At 41.4% G+C, this 22,513-nt stretch overlaps 1 protein-coding gene across 1 annotated transcript in view; it reads right to left on the bottom strand.

Annotated features, from left to right (window-relative positions):
- Il13ra1 (interleukin 13 receptor subunit alpha 1) overlaps nt 1-17,772 on the bottom strand; it is a 59,993-nt gene extending 42,221 nt beyond the window's left edge. Inside the window, exons 1-2 of the mRNA XM_034485736.2 lie at nt 17,573-17,772; nt 2,790-2,929 (exon numbers count right to left, since the gene is read on the bottom strand). Of these exons, the coding sequence (XP_034341627.1) occupies nt 2,790-2,929; nt 17,573-17,654 (222 nt within the window). The 5' untranslated portion in view covers nt 17,655-17,772. The remainder of the gene's footprint in view (nt 1-2,789; nt 2,930-17,572) is intronic.
- Nucleotides 17,773-22,513: the final 4,741 nt, after the last annotated feature.

Genomic DNA, 22,513 nt, shown 5'->3' with positions numbered 1-22,513 from the left:
CTTTTAATCAGAGTTCCAAAGACAGCACTTCCTGTTTTGTAAAAGTTTCTGATTCAAGTTTCCCATAGTATTTCCTTCCATAATTTCCTGGTGGCCATGAAGAGAGGAGAAATGATCACGTCGCTTAATCTACCACCTCAATCAGCAGGTGATATTTTACATGCCTGCTGCTGGCTGGGAATGAAGGAGACCTGAGTCACCTGTGAAACCAGAAAATGAGGATGCTCTCAGGAAGCCACCAACAAACCCATCATAAATATACTAGAGCCAAGATATGCATACAGAGACAGAGGAGTTCTTAGGCCCAATTAAGATAGTGCTCTGGAAAAGTGGAGTGGAATGACGGAAAAATAGATCTTTTCAAGTAAAATCCTGGCTCAGAGAAAAGAGGTAGTGACTTAACACAAACATGGAGAATCTAGCAAAATGATGCTTATCCTCACGGGGGCCTCCGGCTTGCTATTCATAGCCAAGGGCATTTTCACAAGGAATTCTTGATTCTTTGCCAAGAAACCTACTTATCACTTGGCTTCCCATATAGGCCTCTGCCTACCAGGATGTAAAAGAATAGTGCTGATAGAAGTCTTCCTGAATGCCTCCTCATTTTACAATTGTCCCTTTAGAAATGAATGTGTGCAGAGGAAAAGAGGTCTTTGACAGAGCCCATGAAACTCAAGGCTAGCCCCCACCCCCAAGAGAGTGATAACGATGGCAGAAATGCTTCCAATGTTAAGTGTCACCAATGTCTCTATTTTACTCCTTCCAGGTTGCTAAATGAGCCTTGCTTACTCACAGATCCTTCCTAATTCTCATTTAGGACATACATTCACTCTTTAAGGACACCATGGGAAAGTATACTGGCAAACCTCATAAATTAGGGCTCAGTGGTACAGTACTTACCTCCTAAGTGTGATGCCTGGGTTCAATCCCTAGTATTACAGTTCTTAAGGTTTCTTATTTAAAATAACCTTTTTTATTTTAAAAAGATATTTTTTTAGAGATCATAAATTATGATCATGGGGGTGGGGGATCTCCCGTCGCTTACTATGTTAGATGCTGCTCCAGTTAGAGTTTTTTATACTGTCATTTTTAAATTAATAATTGCTTCTGACATAAATTTGAATCTTATTGTCTAGGTATATGCATAATAAAACAAATATTTAAAGATAATAATTTAAAAAGTCTCTTTCCATGATGGTGCATGCCAGTAATCCCATTACTTGGGAAGTAGAAGCTGAGGAATCAGGAGCTCAAGGCTAGCCTTGGCTATATAATGAGACAAAAACCAGGCTGAGATACAAAAGAGCCTGTCTCAAAAAGGCAATCTCCAACTTTAAAGTATGTAATGTCAAATTGGTATGAATAAAATAGGAAGCTTGAATATTAATGATCACCAAGTCTAACTTGTCTCTCTGTATCAGACAAGAAAAAAAAATTCTTTCCTACAAATCCTGTATGATCCACATACACAGATAAGGTATGTGTAACAACTGGTAGCTACTATAATGATAGTATTCTTCACCTCTCTGGGAATCTGGCCTTCTTGTAAAATTTATCCAAGCCTAAGGCTGCAGCCCTGAATTTCTCCATCTCCCTGAAGAGGAACGCCCAGTTGGCTCCATCACACACCTTTCCTGACTCTCCGTTCTCTCCCAACAGGAAAGGGAGCCAGCCTTGGCTTATGCCTCTGTGCATGCTTGGACTGAAGGGCCTTTGATTCATTTGCCCAGTGGGATTTCCCTATCTCTTGGTGATGAAAGAAAACCTAAAATGCATTGCCAGAGCTGCCTCAGCTCCCCAGATGGAGAACTAATGGACAGGGATAAAACAATCATAGAGGGTAACTAGTGATATCAATCTTTTGCTTTTCAAAACTTCTTACCAGATCTCTTGTATCTTGATAAGCCTCTTTGTGAAAACTGCAAACAAACTGCAGACTTGATCTTATTTAGCAACTTGGGAGCACTGGGCTTCTGCCTAAGCTACCCCTGTTCAATAGGCCTAGGGGTTAGTTACAACCCTAAAGGTGATACTGAGGTTGCATCCAAAGGACAGGAAGAGAAACACTGTTCTTGCCACTCATTTGCATCCTCAGGGCAGTAAACTCTAGGAAGTCTAGACAATACTACCTCCTCAAAATCCTGGACCTCCCAAAACACCTCTCTCACTACACAAAATGAAAGAAGATGTATACTCACCAAAATAATTGAATAGATGTATTAAAAAGAACCCAGTCATCCAATCCAGCCAGCAACCATTTATTTAACAGGCATAGTTTACCTTTTTGCCCTGTTATTTTCCTCGGGCACCAGGAAATGCAAACCCACTGACCACTAACACCTCATCTTTCCACTTTCCCAAGTCATTTACTTTTAGACACCAAAGTTCTTGCACATCTATCTGTATACATGATTCGTGAGATGCTAAATGTAAAAAAAAAAAAATGCTCTGAAATTGAGTGTCACATTAATACCAAAACACAGAGCTACAGACAAGAATATAAGAACAAACTCAGCAAGAAGATAACTGGTTATTTATGGGTGCCAAATACATCCAGCTATCTAGTATTTTCTGTAAGAACAATGAATTATATTCAATCATCAAATAATTAGCAACTTTTTCAAATGTTTGATTTTGTTGAGAGCTGTTTCTATAGTTCTCCCCAGTTGAAATTTGAGAAAAATCTAAAAATCCCCACTCTGGAGATTACAATTTGACTCATTCTTGGCTTTGATCCACAGTGTTTGGTCACTGTACCTCAGCCATGGCATGTACTGTAGCAAACTTACCTTATCCTGTTGGTCATCAAAGTGACTAAAATATCTGAGACTGCAATTTGGACTTGCTCCCTCAGGAGGACTCCATGTCCATATTATTGTGCAGAGATTTTCGACAGAGACACTCAAATTTGTCACAGGTGGCTGAACTTCTGCTCAAATGAAACATAAGACAAACATTTATCAGTGCCAGCCAGAATTTTTAATGGTTTATTTAATCCACTCTCCCACATCCTAGAGGCCAAGACCAACACAATGAGTTAACGATACCCAACATTTTCTGAGACAAATACAGTGTTACACTTTCCACATATTAATGACGAAAACCTCCATAGACCCCTTTTGAAATAGTGACTGCTGTTGGCTTCATTTTAAAAACTGTGATGACTATTTGGGTGTGGTTGTTCACATCTGTAATCCCAGTACTTGGGAGCCAGAGGCAATAGGATTGTCCTGAGTTTAGGGCCTGCTGGAGTGGCATAGTAAATTCAAGGCCAACATGAGCTGTCTCAAAAAAGCGGGAAGGGGGGGGGGTGAAGAGTTGGTGGAGGGGAAACCGGGAAGGAAGTTACAATTTGAAATGTGAATGAATAAAATGATTAATTAAAAACGAAAGAAAGAAAAGAAAGACAAGCAAAGGGAGGGAAGGGAAGAAAAGGTGAAAACAAGTTGTCAAGGTAACTCACTGGGTAAAGTCACCGGCCCACAATCCTGGGAACCTAAATTCAATCCCCAGGGTCTACAAGGTAGAAGGAGAGAACAGACCCTTGAAAGGTGTTTTCTGGCTCCCACACACATGTAGTGGCATGCATGTGCAAGAACATATACACTTATAGTGTATGTGTTTAAAATTATAACAGCAAAAGTAATGGAGGCACAAGGAAGTCAGTCACTTTGCCTCATACCACATGACCAGAGTCAGAGCTGGGGCTGCAATAATGTGGCTTATGGTCACCTTCTTTTTTCAGGTAGTTTCTCATAGAGCTCAGACTGGCTCCAAACTCACTCTCTAAGCTGGCCTTATACTCCCGACCTTCTACCTCCACCTCTCAATTGGTACAGTTACAAGTATGCATCACTATGGCACATATCTTTTCTTCTTTCCTTTTTTGTGGTTCTATGATTAGAACTTAGAACCTTGAACATAGGAGGTATCTCTGTCACTAAGCTACATCTCCATCTCTAAGGTCATAGGCTTAGCTAAATATAATTAAATATAATTAACATAAAAATAATATATTTTCCTTAGTATCCATGTAAGGTCTATTCCAAAACCTTATTTGGAAAATGAAATTTGCAAATGTTTCTGTGTAGCATTTGCATATAGTTCATGTGCATTCTTCCACATACTTTTTTTTATTAATCATTTTATTCATTTACATTTCAAATGATATCCCCTTTCCTGGTTACCCCTCCACAAATCCTCCCATCTCATCCCCCCTCACCCTCTCCCATTTGCCTCTATGAGGGTGTTTCTCCACCCATTCACCCACTCTTGCCTCTAGCATCCCCCTACTCTAGGGCACCAAGCCTTCTTCCAGTCCCACTGATGTCAGATAAGGCCATCCTCTGCTACATATGTAGCTGGAGTCCTAACTCCCTCCATGTATACTCTTTGGTTGGTGGTTTAGTCTCTAAGAGCTCTGGGTGGTCTGGTTAGTTGTTCTGCTTATGGGGTTGTGATCCCCTTCGGCTCCTTCAGTCCTTCCCGTAGCTCTTCCATTGGGGTCCCCCCCACACACCGCTCAGTCCGATGGTTGGCTGTAAGTATCTGCGTCTGTATTGGTCAGGTACTGGTAGAACCTCTCAGGGAACAACCATTTTAGGCTCTTGTCTTCCACATACCTCAATGGTAAATAGATCAATGTTAATCTGTATTGTTTGGAGGAATAATAGCTAGAAAAACTAAATTATAACATGTTCAGTACAGATGTATGGAATGATTTTTATATCTTTTTCTTTCTTTTATTTTAAATCTACATACAGGCAATTGACCAGCAAACACAGAGACCATGAATGAGGAACCTATGGATTCTAATTTATTTATTGTTTTGGTAACTGACTCTCACTATGTAGCCGTGGCTGACCTAGAACTTGCTATGACTATGTGGATCAGGCTGGTTTTGAACTCACAGGGACTCACCCACCTTTGCTCCCCAGTGCTGGGACTATGGACTCTTAATCATTAGCATTCTCAAGAGTCTTCCTTCAGGATGTTGGGGTTCCTCACACTTAATACAATTTTACTTGGCTGTTTTGTGACTTTGCAAACCAGGTTTTCAACTGTGCTCTCTTCAGTTGTCCTCAGACTAACATGTCCTAGTCCTTGGGGTTTTTGTTTTGTGTTCTTTTCTTTCTAATATAGCATTTCCAAAGAAGTACTGAGAGGGAGATTTAGCACCCCTGATTCCCCCTGGGATCTGACACTAAGCAGCTGGAGCTAGGGAGAGAAAGTAGAGAAACCAAAACAGTATCATCTCAAACTTTCCTGAGAACTTCTAAAGCCAGGATTATCAAAGTACCGCAGCAGAAGCTGGGTGGGAGTGTAGAGGGGTTCTCTGCCTTTCTTCACAATGCTCCTGCAAACATTGCAAAAACAAAGTTTATTAAAATCATTTAAAAACCTACCAGACTTGGTAGGCCTACCTGTAATCACAGCACTCAGGAAACAGAGGCAGGAGGATCTTGAACATCAGCCTACACTGCAAATGGAGACCCTCCATGTCAAAAAACAAAACCAAGATTAACAACAACAACAACAACAAACTAAAGTAAAAACAACCCTCTAGGAGCTAAGCATATACCTCAGTGGTAGAATACTTGCCTATAATTTGCCAAGCCCTGAGTTCTAATTCAACACTGAAAATAATAATAGCTGATGTTATTAACACGATGAATTAAGAACTATAGTTATAGTGTTTTATCATAACATTACAAAAACTTCATCAGCCCCATGGGCACTATGTGGTTAAGGTTTTCCTAGCATTCAATTTAATATTTCACTACTGTTTGGGCAGCAGTCTTTAAAGCCCTTGAATCTTGATATTGCTTTACTTGCCTGATACAACTACTGATAAGCTTTTCCCCAAGGCCCAATTTGCAGAGGATACAGCCTTGAGCATGTCAAGATCTTTATAAGCAAGAAATTCCTACCCCAAAGTCTTAAACTGAGCTAGTAGCTTACTATGGTGGCCAGCAGATATAATTTCATCACTCTGAATTCTGAGGCAGAAGGATCAGTGCTGAGTTTGAGGTCAGTCAGCTGTATGGTGAGCTCTATCAATTAGGATTCAAGAGACCACAATATATTTGAGGACTTCCTCACAGTTTCCAGAAACTATTTTATTCTGCAGTTTCCAGAAACAAGTTTTAGCAAAAAACAAAGATACCTGGTTAACAACAACAACAACAAACTAAAGTAAAAACAACCCTCTAGGAGTGTGGAGGTTTGAATAGATTTAGCCCCCACAGACTCATGTGTTTGACTGCTTAGCCCATGGGGAGTGGCACTATTAGGAGTAGGTGTGGCCTTGTTGGAGGAAGTATCTCACTGTGGAGGTAGGTTTTGAGGTTTCCTCCTATGCTCAGGCTCTGCCCAGTGCGCAATCCTCCTGATTGCCTTTAGCTCAAGATGTAGAACTCTCAGCTCCTCCAGCAAGATATAGAACTCTCAGATCCTCCAGCACCATGTCTGCCCAGAAGCAGCTATGCATCCAACCATGATGACTATGGACTACACCTCTGAAACTGTATAAGACAGCCCCAATGAAATGTCTGCCTTTGTTATGGTGTCTCTTTACAGAAAAAAAAAAAAAAAAAAACCTAACCAAGACACTTGTTTAGCAGTTCCTGATATTCTATCTAGTTAACTCCCCCACAGATATTAAAGACCTGATAACAAAAGCATTTGAACTATTACTTAGTGTTACTTCTATTGGATTTTAAGATTTGAGGTAATTTAAGACAATTAAACCCTACCCGGTTTTCCTGGGGTTTTGTTTTTGTTTTGAGATAATGGCTTACTCCCACTCAGACTGCCATGAACTCACTATGTAGACCTAAAACTCATACCAAACCTTCTATCTCAGCCTCTAACATATTTGAAATCTATCAAAAGTCTGCCCTAGTTCTAACCTCCCAAATGAAATTCAATTTTCCATCTGTTTGAAAATACTATTTATTTAGCCATATTTAATTGGTTTGCATTTTAAGCTACTTGGGGGCTATTGAGCATTTTCTTTTCTTTTTTTTTCCTGAGTGGATGCTTCATAAATGTTAAGATTTTTCTACCTACATTTTAAACACTGTACATGGATGCAGGGAGTGCATGTTGTGGTATAGGGAACATCAGTAATATGCCTTCCTACCTAGCTAGGTAGATGAGCTATAATCTTAGCACTCAGAAGGCTAAGACAAGGGAATTGTACCCATTTTGAGGCCATTCTGGACTACATTGTGAATTCCAGGCCAGTCTGAGATAAGAGCTAAATCCTGTCTAAAGTGCACATATAAACACACACACACACACGCACACAATACACCCCATCATAATCACCACCACCACCACCACCACCACCACCACGACTACCATGATGCTGATTATATGCTAAGTCTCAGATTCCAGGTAATATGAAGACATGTCCTAACTAGGCATGCTGTCTCATAAATGTAATCTCAGCACTTGAAAAGCTGAGATCTGGGAACTTTCACAAATTCAAGGCAAGCCTGGTTTACAGAATTAATTTTTCTCAGAAAGAAAGAAGGGAGGGAATGAAGGAATAAGAAAGAAAAGAAAAAGAATCTCTGTGTTTAGAGACCCTAACGGTGGCTGAAAGTTTGCAATTTCTGGATAAAGGAATGGACTAGGAATACTGTAGTTATTTTCAATCAAGATTTGATCAGTTTTAACTTTTCACACAACAATGGTTACAGAAAGTTGACCCTGGGCAAGCAAATGTGCATGTGCTTCTAGAATAGCTGACACAAAGCTTGTCAGAGTAGGCAAAGAGAGCACTGCCCTCCAAATATCAGAGATCTGTATTCTCATCACTGTAAGTTGCTCTGATAAGAGAGGCAAAGACAAAGACCATGGTCAAGTTGTGGCATTGACTCTATCATTGTAAGTCCATCATCTTCTGGCACAAGTGATTTTCAAGAAATACAATGGCACCCTTCTTCTCTTCCTCATTCTCCCCATTTTTCGTTTTGGGAGCTATACATGAAAGAGTCAAGACATTTAAAATTAACTGCATACATGAGGAAGATTAAGGACAAAGCTTCCAAAAGACCTAAGAGAGCCTCAAGTCAGTCTCAATAATGAAAATAAACAGACACAGATGATCAAGCAAAAAGCCCCAAGTGAATACAAGAAAAGAGTGTCCCCAGGACATAAGTGAGCTGCTGCATATACAAAGTCACAGTGGTTAGGACAGCATGCAAGCTCAAGCCAGACCAAATCCAAGTCTGGAGATTGGAGGTAGATATGAAATCTCTCCGATAACTGAGGAGCCAGTTGCCACTGATAGTTTCTGGCAGAGAGAGAAAAGTTAGTTGTCTTTAAGAGTGCTGCCCCTGGTATGTTGCTCACACTCTATTGGAAGGCCACACATCCATAAATGTATGGGCAGCAGAAATTGGACTTGATGAGTAACCAAAAAAAGAGACAAAATTAGATAACTAGGGAATATGAGTTGGATCTTGAAGGAGTTGGGGGAGGGGTGAATTTGATCCAAATTCATTATACAAAATTCTCAAGGAATTAATAAAAAGGTGGGAGCCAGTGAATAATCTGCTTTCCAAAATTACTATATTCTTTTATTCAAATACTCTATTTTCAGTAAAAGCCAATCACAATTCATAAAAAGGAACAGTAAAGTATAGGTATTCTTCTTTTCCTCTCTCTTGGCAATGCTGAGGATGGAACCCAGGGCCTTGTATATACTAGGCAAGTGTTCTATAACTGAGCAACATCACTGAGCAGCATCTCAGCAAGTATGACCCGGTCAAAGGAAAAAACAATCAGGATAAACTGTCCCTGAGAAAGGTAAGTGTGTTAGACAAAGATTTTTTTAAATGTCTTAAAGAAGTAAAGAGAGATTACAAAAAAAAAAAAAAAAAAAAAAACAAAAAAAAACAGAAATAGTAACACCCTAAAAAGAAGCTAAAGCCAAATTCTGGAGATGCAAAATAAAATAACTGAGCCCAGCACAGTGGTTCTTACCTATATCCCAGGCATGCAGAAGGCAGAGGCAGGAGAATCACAAAATCTGAGGTCAGCCCAGGTTAAAGAGTGGGGAGTCAGAGCTACATGAGTGAGGTCTCATGTGCAACCTCCTAAAAGATAATAATAAAATAAAATAAAAAACCGAAATGAGGTACTTAAAAATAGATTGGATCAAACAAATGAAATAATCAGCAAACTTGAACATAACACAATGAAAATTACTGAGTGAATAACAGAAAAATAAGGCTAAAGAAATATGGATCTTAGCTTTGATCTTGTAGATGTGTGTTTAATTTGGAGGGTCTACAGAGGACAGGAATCCAGAGAGAACCTATGATACAGGAGACGAGAAGAGCTCTTAAGGTGGAAGGGGATTGTAGAACATATGTGTTATGAAAGTAAGCTGGGCAGTGGAATAACGTGAGTTAAGAGCTTAAGCAGGGATGGGAGAGAAGAGAAAGAAATAACCAAAACTCAAGATGTATGAGAAAAACATTACAAAACCCACTATTTTGTAAGCTAATTCATATATATAACAGAGAATAAATGACTGTATATATACATATATTTATCATTAAAATATTATATATATATATATATATATATGAGAGAGAGAGAGAGAGAGAGAGAGAGAGAGAGAGAGAGAGAGGAGACTTGGCAGACATGATGGCTCATGGTTAAGGTACTTGCTGTTAAACTTGGCAATCTAAGTTCAAGCCTCAAGCCCCAGAACCAACACAGTGGACAGAGAATACTGACTCTTACATTGTTTTTTGACCTCCCACACATGTTGGGTAGAATGCCTTCCCCCAAAAGTAAATAAATGTAATTAAACATTTTAAAGGAAATCTGAATAGATGCACCCTGGACAATGCATGCACATGCACACGCACAGCACACACACACACACACACACACACACACACACACTAGAAGACATGGGATATTAATAAAAAAAAAAATCTCCATGCCAATTATGGGCTACCTCCCTATAAGTTACTGGTCAAGGTAGCCACAGAGCCCCAAACCACCAAATAACACAGGATATCACCAATGCTTTTCATTATCCACTGTAGATAGATGGTAAGACACACCATACTTTGGTTGCAGCACATGGAGTAATCAGCACGGAACTGATCTGGATACTTCCTTTGCAATGATAGCCAGATTTCAAAGAGCTTAAGGGTGTTGTGTAGGCTGCTGGGAGAGAAAATTCACCCAACTGGCTTACACAGGACTACACTGGGCATGGTACAATACCAACCTGTCAGGAAAGATGGTCCCATGGGTGTAATAATAGTATGACCACTATTGGGGTAACCAACCCTCCTTTGACAGGACTGCTCCATGGAAAGGAATTCATACCGAACACTGTAAATCTAGTCAAAAGCCCAGGGCTGGGAAGTCATCTGCCCTCAGAAGAACCTACTCCTCTTGTTTTGCTAGAACTGTGGTAGAACTGCCTCCTAAATCTTTATGTTTATACCTCTAGTTTAGTCCCACTCTCATTCTTCATTTATAGATGCTTCTTTTTTCATCAGTTCACAGTCAATGCAGAAGACTCATAGCTAAACAAAGTGCTGAGAATAAATGACTGTTAAATGTTCAGCCCTAAATGAAACACTTGTATCAACCCTGACAAGTCTCAGGGAATAAGGGGCAAGGAGGATGGAAAGAATGTAAGAGATGGAGGATAAGAAAGAAAAGTGTGAAATGCTTCTAGACATAGCAAAGACATCGTACTCATGAACTCACAGTAAATATGGGGACTCACTACTACTATTGCTACCTGTATAGATCAAAGGAAGCCCTGAGTGTGTGATGTCCTGAGTTGAATGTGTGTTACTGGCATAGACACAACCATGTCAAAGACCTTAGCCTCAGACCCAGAGACAAATAGACAAGCCTTCCCTTCTGGTCCATGTGTAGACGTTAATAGTTTGTGCAGAAAATGTTCATCATACATTTCTCCTGCTAGATATCTGCAGCCTGAAGACTGTGCCCCTACAGCTCCTACTGAGATTGGCTAAACCTGTTTCCTTGACATACCATAAACCCTGCCTCCTTGTTTATCTTTATATAATCACCCACCTCCTTTCTTCTGGTTCAATCTGTATGTAATAACTCTGCCTCCTTCTACAGCTGTGTACAATAACTCCACCTTCCTATTCAATTCTATATAATAAACACAGTGAGCTTTCTGACATGCTGTGGCTTCTCCATTAGAAAGCCCAGACCACCTATTCCTAGCTTTCTGCCCATGTGTGTACCTGTCTGTCTTTTCTTCATTCCCTCACAGCCCAGTTAGGTATGCCCCTAGAGCTGCACTATACTATTGTATAGTTACCTATACAATATCAAGCCAGTAAATATTTCCAACATGGGTAGTGGAGTGGCTCATGGGGCTCTACCCCTTGGCAACTGGTGGGCGCTAGTAGAAGAAGAGCCATTTTTTCTTTAGAGTATGGCTCTAAAGGTTGCCCATGTTCTTGAAAGCAACACTAACAGGACTTACTGTTTACCATAGGTGTTTTATTTTTTTTAAGACTGAAGAAGAATAAACAGACCCCCAGGAACCTGTGAGACAACAAGAAGGGAAGAAAGAGAATTTTAAGAAATACTGAAGGGCAAGGGAAATGGTTCAGATGGCAAGGCAGGCATGATTGTAATCCTGATACTGAAGAAGTAAAGACAGGCAGATCCCTGGGGCTCACTGCCCAGCCAGCCTAGCCTACTTCACAAGCTACAGACAAGTAAGAAAACCACAGGAAGAAATGGCCAGTGCCTGAGGACCGACTCCTTTTTTTTTTTTTTTTTTTTTAAGTATTTTTTGTTTGCTTGGTTGTTTTAAAGAATTATTTATTTATTTTATGTATATGAGTATAAGATCCGTGTCTTCAGACTCACAGAAGAGGGCATCAGATCCCATTACAGATTGTGAGCCACCATGTGGTTACTGGGAATTGAACTCAGGACCTCTGGAAGAGCAGTCAGTGCTCTTAACCGCTGAGCCATCTCTCCAGCCCAGCCATCTCTTCAGCCCATGGACCGACTCCTAAAGCTGAATAAAGAAAGGGATGGGGAAGGGGAAGACAAAGTAGAGGGGAAAAGGAGAGGGAAGGAGGCTGCTAGATCTGATGCGTGCCTGTCATCCCAGCCCCTAGGAAGTAGAAGCAGACAGATCAGGAGTTCAAGGTTATCCTCAGCTATGTTACCAAACAAGTTTCAAACCAGCCTGAACTACATGAGACCCTGTCTTAAAATCTAACTCAGACAAAGAAATAGTAATCAAAAACTCCCCAAATTGTATGAAAACTAGGATTACAAACATTCAAACACAACCTAACTTTATAATTTATGAGATTATTAAAAGAACAGGGCAGATCCGAATTTAGGAAAACAAAGGAATTTACAAAAAAGATGAGAACAGAGATAAATGAACTAAGACGTGGGAAAGTAAAGCCATGCTAACAAAAATAGAGGGTTCTTTCAAGGGCAGAATAATTTGTAAATTTTTGTCTAGGTAAAGAAAAGCCTGCAGTGACTAAAACCCAAAATGAAAATGGATATATTAAATGGGTATGTTACTACTGGTTCTAAAACATGAAAAACGATTACTAACAAATTTGATGTTTTAGATGGAATACGCAAATCCCTAGAAACACAAAATCCACTGAAACTAAATCACACACAAATATATAATGTGAAATCAGTGATGAAATTTATCTCCTGACCCCTAACCTTCAAACTCGAAACCTGATAACTTCATGGGCAAATTGCACCAAATATCTAAAAAGTGAATACTATACATTTCTAAACATTTTCAAAGCCCTTAAGAAGAAAGAATACTTCCTAATTTGTTCTTTGAGGCCTTCGTTATCTGATCCTAAATACAAATAGACTAGTAGAAGGAAAGAAAACTACAAACCATTATAATCTCATCTATAAATCCTCAATAAAAGGCCGGCACGGTGATTTCAGTAACATACCAAAAGGATTGTACACTATGACCAAGTGGGATTTATTCCTGGAAGGATGACTCAACATATGAAAATTGATCAATATAATATACCACATAACCACAACGAAAGGAGAAAACAACATGGCATTATCCCAACCGATGCAGAAAAAACAACCTGGCAAAACTTAGCAACTGGAGCTATGGGTGGAGCAGGGAAGAGGCACTGGGTTCAGTACTCAGCAGGCATCACCACCCGAAGAAATGCCTTTTCATAATAAAAAACATTCAAGTTTGGGCTTGGTAGCACATGCCTACAGTCCTGTCTACTCAGGAGACTGAGGCAGGAAGACTGACTGTTGGAGGTGAGGCTAGATTACAAGGCAAACAAATTTCAGGCCAGCCTAGGCAACTTAGCAAAACGGTGTCTCAAATTTAAAAAAAAAAAATTAAGTAGGTTGGGCATATGATGACAGAAGGCTTGCCTAGAATATGTGAGGGCCTGCATACAATCCCCAGCTTTGAAAGAAGACATGATTCTTATAAAAAGGAATGGGGAAATGCATTCAATAGCCTACCTTCTTGAACACCACGGCTGAAGCATATTCAGAGAACCTGCATGCAATTAGGTACAATCTAACACAAACCCTGTTTTCAGAATGCCTAGAGTTCCTGAAGCCCTGGGTTCAACCCCAAACATAGCAAAGGGGATATGCTCTCTCAAACAGAAAATGCAATCTCCAAGTTGTAAGCACATACTAATACATGTGATTTTGTAATACACAAATACAAAAAAAAAAAAAAAACCAATTGTAAGACATATACATAAATAAGTGCTGAGTATACTTGACTAGTCTCTAGGGACTTTGGGTGACTTATTGCACTCACTAGAGTGTAGTGATTAAGAACATCAACTGTAGAGCCTAGTTTATATCCCAGCTCTGCAGCTACTCTGTGCAAGTTATCTAACCTCCCCGTTCCACAACTTTCTCATCCATAACGTAAGGATGAGCACCATAACCTATCACAAAGGGTGATTATAAATATTAAACAAGTTAAGGTAGGTAATGTCTCACACCTGCAATCCCAGCACTCTAGATGCTGGGGAAGGAAGGTTGCCAAGAGTTTAGAGCCATGCTGGGCTAAGTAACAAATACCAGGCCAATGGGTGCTATGTAGTAAGACCTTTTTTCAAAAAAAAAAAAAAAATAGGTAAAGGCTTACAACAGTTCATACACAGAGCAAGTTTTATAAAACAAATTGACTGCTTCCTTCAGACACAAAATGGGCAGCTGCATGTGTTTTCTGGGTTCTGTGACATCAAACATACTGCTTCTGTCTTCCTTTGGCATCACCTTTCAACCATTTAGTGGAAGATGATCATTGACTTTGGACAGAGGAGTGTAGAAGAGGACAAAACCCAAGTAGGTCTTTTACCTCAACCCTCAGTGTGTCTGTATATCACCCATCCCCACATTCTATGTGAATTAGGAGTTAACACCATCAGTAATTGTTTTACTGTAAGGTCCTTGGTTTAGCTGATTACTTTTGCTTTCTCTTGTTCAGTCTCAGGAGTTGGCAGAGGCACATAGATTTCGGGAAAAGTGAAGGAAATCGTAAGAGTCATACGTGAGTCATCTGTCTTTTTTTCTTCACATGCAGTCATCAACTCCCGCCTCCTTTTTTTCTTTTACTACATCTTTCATAATCATCCACAATCACCTCAACCCAACAATATGGGAAGATACCAGTAAGTCACAATCCTACATAGGAGGTATATACACACTGAGCATCTTTCTAATAAAGACCTGTATCTGCCAGCAATATTCCACTTCACTAAGCTTCATACTCCAACGGTTCCCTCTACCCAGGCAAGTCTCCTTGTTTGCTTTTCTTCAGAGTGTGCCCTGATCAGGATGTTTAAGCACAAATAAAGCTCTTTTGCACAGACTTTACTATCCCTTCTGGCCAAGCCAAGTTCTTGACTAGCCACTTTCTCATCTTTTCTCCTGCTTAACCCCCACCACACACACACACACACACACACACACACACACACACACACACACAGACACATACCAACACACACACATGCGTGCACACTAGAAATAATTTTCTCCATTATAATTCTACCCTTCCTAATGGCCTATCTCAAATTTGTTTTGTTCTGTGAATTTTCCAGCCTTCAGTTTCCTCTCTTCTGAATGCCTATTGTTTGGAGTACATGGTCCGGCCATTATGAAGCCAGTCTCTAAGATATGACTAGTCTGCATATACTTTCATGGATCCCACCTAGTCCCTATACTAAAACATTGGGAGGTGTCTACCTACTTCTTCTGCATGCCAAAAGTCCAAGGCTAGCTGTTATTAAACTATGCCCCAACATGGGCTATTGAGCTAAACCAACTAAACTAAACTACTAACTAACCTGTAGCCCACTATTGTACCTTGTTTCACTGTGTAGTACTTTATTGGACCATGTATTTGGACATAATATATTTTATTTAACACAAAAAGCATACACCTTCTCCAATAGTGTGTATTAGCGTCATGAGACAAAGACTTGTGAAAATACAACTTTAAATCAAAAAAGAAGTAAAGCACTTAGAAAACTGCTGAAGAGACAGCAGACATGGGCATTCTAGCTGTTATTAAGCAATGTCACTGTTTAGCTATTGAGCCAAACTAGTAACCTAATCATTTTTACTCAGCAGGATCAAAACTAGAGAAACACTTAAAATGTTCATACGGAGCGCTCAACACCGAAACACAGAAATTACAATTAAAACATTTGATTAAAACCCATAGAACCCAATCTCTTCAGTTCACCCATTAGAAGATTATCACATAGGGAGGGGATAATGACTAACTCCGAGTCTTACATCCAGTCAATGTCAGAGCCATAAAACCTTAAACCTCTGAGTAATTAGAGATAGCAAATGATTTTTACAGCATAGCACAAATGCAGTATGTTTTAATAAGGTGAAGAGCGACAACTGATAGTGGCAAAAATAAGTTGGGGTTTGACAGTCTTATTTGGAGGGCTCGGTTGTTGTTTCAGGTGTGTGTGGGAAGGAGCCTGCAGGAGGGAGTGTGTTGGAATGACACTGTGAAAATCAGGACATTAATAAGATAAGTGACCCTAGTTAAGTCTGTGGACTGTGGTTTTCCTTACCTACGGGAACCTGGTACCCTCAACTGAACTGGACATACTTCATAGGCAAAGATTATTCTGTGTACTCTAAAGTTCTAAGTCAACCTTCATAGCCTGGCTCAGAGGAAAACAAACAAGGCAAACACTTGAATAATTACCAGTGTGACTCAGCCCTAGAGAACTTAGCTAGGTTGCATGAAGCCCTAGGTACCCTCTCCAGGAACCTTGGGAAAAAAGGCAATTATTGACTGATAAACTTAAGCATCCCTCAGATGTCACTCATCAGTAAAGTCAGTGCCATTTACAACTGTAACTCCCTACTGTCTTGTTTCTCTCCATAGCACTTTAGTGGTATGTGACATACCTTATCTTACTTAACACAGAGAAACACATACCCTCTGCCAAGAGTGTATGTAACTAGCTTTGTGACTCCAGGATTTGATCCGTTTTTTTTTCTCACTGTTACATCCTCAGCCCTTAGGAACACTGCCTGTCATAGATTCTACATATATTTTGTTGACAGAGCATGGGGATTTCCTAATTAACATTTCAGCTTTCCTTTCAAAACACAGCACACTTGGTAAACATTCGTTAGCAAGTCTGTTTGTGTGTGTGTGTGTGTGTGTGTATAATAATAAAACCTATTTTTAAAGGCCCTGATTGACACGCTTGCCAGGCCTAGTCCATGAGGTAATCATTCACCTTCGATTTTCACAGCGACTCTGCCAAGTTCATTAAACGTTGTTGACAAGCACTCGGGCAATGGTGCAACTTCCCAAACAATGTACAACTTTTCCGTAAATTTAAGATTATCTTCCACGAAATACTGTTTATTAAAGTTGGAGGAGGTCTGTCCGGATGCTCGTCAGACATTCTCAACGGATTTCTTAATGCCAGAGGAAGCCTTGACCCTTATGTCCTTTTGCTACTAGGACTAAGATCCATTTTTAGAGGCTCCCCTTAACTTCCACTGCTAAAAGTCACACTTTCAAACTGAGCATCTATTAGGCTCAGGGTAAGGAAGTTCCTAGCTCACCAGGGCTTGGTCGCCATCCCAAGGTTCCTCATTCCTTCACAGGCAAAGCCACTTGTAAGGGTCATTTTGGCCAAAATCTGTTCCCTTCAGTCCCCTTTCTCTAGACTCCAGCCTCCTTGGTTCTTCCCTAGTGCTCAAGGGAAGTGAGATGGCCAGTCGCCGCATCCGGCTCCCCGCCACAGCGCCTGGGAAATCCCCAGCACCCAGGTCCCTCAAATCCAACAGGATCAGGGAGACCCAGCACGAAAGGCGAAGGCTGGCGACTTAGCATAGGGCATCGAAGGGGCCACCACCTCAGCCCGCATCCTGGCCAAAGCAATCGAACTCCTGGCGCTCCGCCGCCGGCCCAAGTCCCTGCCAAGCTTCGTCCTTCCCACACCTCCCACCCCCTGGTGGCTGTAACCAGCCAGGGGACCACACTCACCTGTGGCCGTGGCAACTTGGCCCACAGCGGCGATCCACAGTAGCAACACCAACAAATCGCCCAGCAGCGCTGGCCGCGCCATGCAGCCCCTTGCCTCGGAGCGCGGCCCGCCTGGAGCCGCGGCAGTCTCCGCCTCCTCTGTTCTTGCTCCCACTTCCCGGCCAAGGCGCGCTGGAGGCCAGAGCCGGGCGCAGACGGGAAGGGCCGCCCCGCCCACGGCCGCAGGTAACCCGAGCGCGCGGGGGCGCCTGGGCGCTGGCAGCGGAAGGGATGGGGCGGGGCCGGCAGCTCCTGGGCTCCCACGTAGCGACACCTGGTCTCCCTCTGCGCCACCACCTGTCACAGCTACCTGGGAGTCCTTAGGAAGACCCAAGGTGACTTCCCCTAGAGCTTTGTGGCTAGGCTCCAATGACTGGCCTCTCCCCCTCCCACTTAGATCAGGATGCCTAGTTGTCCCAGGTGCCAAAGGCTGCACCCTGCTACACACTAGGGCAGGGTCATGTAGGAAAAGAACCTTGGCCTGAGAATCTGGAAACCTGGCTTCTAGCCTTAGGTCTGTGAGCCCTTGTTTCCAAAGTTCTGACTCCTAGATTAGTAATACCAACCCGCTTTATTTCTCTGGGTGGACTTGGAAGTGTAAATAGGGGACTTTAGTGGTGCTCTGCTTTGTGGATGGGACAATGGGTATATTTGAAAGCTGGTAATAATTGAATTGGACTTTTAAAGTGACATTCCCAATACAAGGGATAGTGTCACTATCCTGTGTACCTGAATTGTTAAAACACACAGTCAACTTACCATAGATTTAGACTTCAAGTTACATACTGTACACAAGTATGGTGTTTCATGCCTGAGCACAGTGGCCTAGATTAAACAAGTGCTTAACAGTTCCAGGACTGAAGTAGAAGGATTGTCACCAATTCCAGGAGAGAGAAGGAGGAGGAGAGGGAGGGGGAGAGGGCAGAGGGAGATTGAGAGGTTGTAAAGCTTAGTGAGTAAAGATGAAGGAAGAAGAAAACTGAATCCTGCAAGTTGTCCTCTGACCTCCACATGGGCACCATGGCATGTGTGGGTATGTGCATGCACACCTACACAGACATAATGAAAAAAGGTGAAGAATATGTAATGAGACGATATAGAATGTGTTGAAAGGCTGCACACTGGACCCATGATACTGGGGGCTAACGAGCATCCCTGAGATAAGGAAAGGAGAAGAAAGGAGAAGTTTCTTTGAGTTTTGTACTGCTGCTGGGAAAATCAGCACAATTTGGGTGACTTAAAAGCTCTGTTCTAATCCATTTCTGAACATCAGAAGTCTCACTAGGGGAAGCCCAAGTGGAGGGAGCACTACTTTTTCTCTTAGAGATTCTAGAACATAAACTGTTTCTTAGACTTTTCCAGCTGTGAGACACTGCCCACATTCCTTGGTTTGTTGCTGTACCACTAAACCCTCTGTTTGTTTCCATGGTCAAAAAACCTCTCTCTCTCTCTCTCTCTCTCTCTCTCTCTCTCTCTCTCTCTCTCTCTCTGCCTCTGGCTAACCTATCTCCGGCTAACCTATCTCCATTTTCTTCTTAAAAAGATCGCAATAATAATCCACAAATTTTAAAAGGCTTGATTTGGGGGCTAGAGAGATAGTTCGGTTGATAAAGTGTTTGCCACACAAACACAAGTACCTGAGTTTACATGCCCAGCAGCAACATAAAAAGCCAGGCACAGAAGAATGAACCTGTAATTCCAGCCCTGGGGAAATAGAGACAGGAATATCCCTTGGATTTTTGGACTTGCTCATTTACCAGTTTAGCTAAATTGGTGAGCTCCAGGTTCAGTAAGACACTCTGGCTCAAAAAAGAGTGGGGGGGAGAGCAATTGGGAAAGACACCTGATAATTGATCTCTGACCTCCACATGCACACACACGCGGGCACACACACACACACACACACACACAAATCTATCGTTTAACCCTTATGTAATCACATCTTCAAAGTCATTTTATTTTTTACTATGAAAGGCAATATACTCACAGGTATTAGGCATTAGAACTTGGACAGGGTTAAAAAACACCATTTTTGCCACTCTTTTCCTGATAAAGAGCCATGTCTGGGTGGTGACACCCACTGAAATGCATTTTGGTCACATAAAGTCAATAGAGATACCTGAAAGCAGCTACAAAAAAGTTATCCATAAAATGGCTGATTATATATCTGATTATATATCTAGTCTGAACCTCACCCAGAGGCCATCAGAATGTTTGGTCTAGCTAAACAAAGACTCCACTCTGGAATGAAGGCTCTTGAGTTCAGTAAATATTTGTGAAGTCCACGAGCTATGGAAGACAATCATTAAAGGCAAACTTTGGCTGGAGGTGTCTAGCCCTGTGGTTAAATGTGTGCTTAGCACGCATAGCACTCCAAGTTCAGTCCTCAGCACCAAGCAAAGTTTTTTTTGTTGTTGTTGTTGTTGTTTTTCTTAAGTAGAACGTGACTACAAAGAGCTGCAAACAGTTTCCAGGGCTATCACCAGAACATGTACACAGAACTGTGGGATGAAAGAACTGTGTCTTATGAAAGGAAAAGGGCAAGAAAGATTTCTAGGAGGCTTTGTTTGTGGGGTCTTGAGACACTGGTTCTTGCTGCTAAAGGTTTAGTATGAAGCCATAACTATATGTGCGTTAGCTAAAGAGATAATGGTTATGAAAACAGCATTGTCGAAGCTGATGGAACTGGTAGCTAGTATTGCCCTTTTCAATTCCTTCTGTAAGTAGCTTGGCACTCTTTAGCCCAAGGCTCCCTTTTTCTCACCACCTCAAACATACACACTTGTTGACATGTGCTATAAACATTACACAATAAGTTTATGGTAACATTTCCAAAATGATTGTGCCATCTACCTTTTAAGGAGTCTCCAGTCTGAAAAAAAAAAAAAAAAAAAAAAAAAGAGCCCCAGGGAACTGGCTGAGTGCCTTCATGGGCACCAACTGGCCTAGATGGAATGAGTGCTTTAAAACCTTTCACAGTAACAGTAAGAAATGATTGCAAGAGGTTACATCAAAGACTTATCATTAACCTCTAGAAATGGCTCTGATAATTTGAAGGTTGTGAGAAAAAAGACAAAGGGTGTCACAGGGGAGGGGAGGGAATGGGTTTCCTCTCACCCAGCTGATCCTGGTTTCACCCAGCTGATCCTGGTTTACTGTCTGAGAATGGATCTATAAAGCCACTTCCCTTTCTTTCTGACTCTAAACATCCAACAACCTTTTTTTTTTTTTTTTCAGAGTCTTGAAGCCAGAGAGGGTTAGGGATACCATTTCTTCAAAAACACAGTCTTCTTTATAGATTCTGGTGCTTTTATTCTAAGGGCACCTTAAGGGCTTTTATTCTAAGATTGAATTAGGCCACCCCCTGGTGTGTATGATGAATAAAAACAAATGGAAAGCTTTCCAGGAACTGCAGTAAACAAGAAACTCTCAGTTTGGCCTTGAATAATCAAACTCATGATGAGGCAACACCAAGTTTCCTTTTGACCCCTCCAGCCCATAAGACTTGGGCCTGAGACTACCATCTGCCTCTTTTGCACTTTGGCCCCAGGGGTGGCTGGAGCTGACCTATGAACCTCATCTACTCTGGTGTGTGTGTGTATGGGGGGGTGAGGCCTGTTTGTTTCTTTTTATTCTTTCTCCTGCCCCACCTCCTCCTTTTGGACATTGTCTTACTACAGAGTCCAAACTAGCCTCTAAAATCCAATTCTCCTGTTTCAGCTTCCTAATATTGTTTTAGTGTAAAGAAGAGGATACATTTTCTAGAATGAGTCTTGCCCTGTAGCCCAGACTGGCCTGGAAGTCACTAGTTACTATGTGAGCTGGCCTCAAACCATCAGCAGTCCTTGTGCCTTACAGAGTTCCTGGGTAACAGGCATGAGCCCCCATACCTAGCTTCAGTTGGATGTCTTCATTTTACTTTTTCACCAATGTTTTCTTCCTTTCATGAACCGGAAAGCAGCAGAGACAAGATAGCTGAGAGACGAAAAAAACGATGTCTCCCTTCCCCCAACCCCTGTTTCTGATCATCAGGCCTCTCTCTAGCCAGTGAAAAAGAACCTCATAAATTCAAAAAGGACCCAGACAACAGGGTATATTATGGGTTTAACTAAACATGCTAGTGTCTTGGAAAAATATTCCACAATGTATCCTCTACCTTCTATTAAGGAAGATCCATCCAAACAGATACTCTGACAGTTTGGAGTGCCAGAAAAGAGGGGAAGTCACAGGGAATTTCCCTCTAATGACTCTAGAGCAATGGCTCCTAACCAGGGAGATTCAGCCTCTCAGATGACTTCAATGTTGGGGTATTTCTGGTTATCGTGCCTGTCAGGAGTGGTTGGGGAGAGAACAATCTTAACATGTCGTAGACAATGACCAGTGGCTGATCATCCTCCAATGTCCAGGACAACCCCACAACCAAGATTTAGCTTGTTCAGAATGTTTCATTAGTGGCAAAATAGATAAATCCGAGACTAGGATACTCTTCCTCATACTCACACCCAGATCCTCAATCATACTGTCTAGCCATGAAGTCACTTACTACATTAGAAAACATGTCTCAGATCTGATCCTGCCCAGACACACCATGGTCCCATTTCCTGTACTCATTAGCTGGCCTTGAAAACCAACACAGAGCTTCTCAATGTGCAAATCTGACCATTTTACTCGTCCACATAAGCTTCTTAAAATAAGTGACACTCTTTTTTGCAAAGTGTCACACAAGCCCTCAATTTCTTCACTTCCAGGTTTGCCTCATGAGGACAGACTGATTCTCCAGACTTTTATCCAGCTTCATTGCCAGCCCTGCTCCTAGGGTACTCAGGTTCTGAACACTGCCAGATAACTAGGGCTACCTTTAGGCTGAATGTCCCTTGAAGAAAATTGAATTTTTTTTTTTTT

This window comes from Arvicanthis niloticus, chromosome X (genome assembly GCF_011762505.2).
Source record: "Arvicanthis niloticus isolate mArvNil1 chromosome X, mArvNil1.pat.X, whole genome shotgun sequence".
NCBI classification, from domain to species: domain Eukaryota; kingdom Metazoa; phylum Chordata; class Mammalia; order Rodentia; family Muridae; genus Arvicanthis; species Arvicanthis niloticus.
Note: the sequence above shows the minus strand (reverse complement) of the source record. Positions and strands in the feature narration are given on the sequence as shown.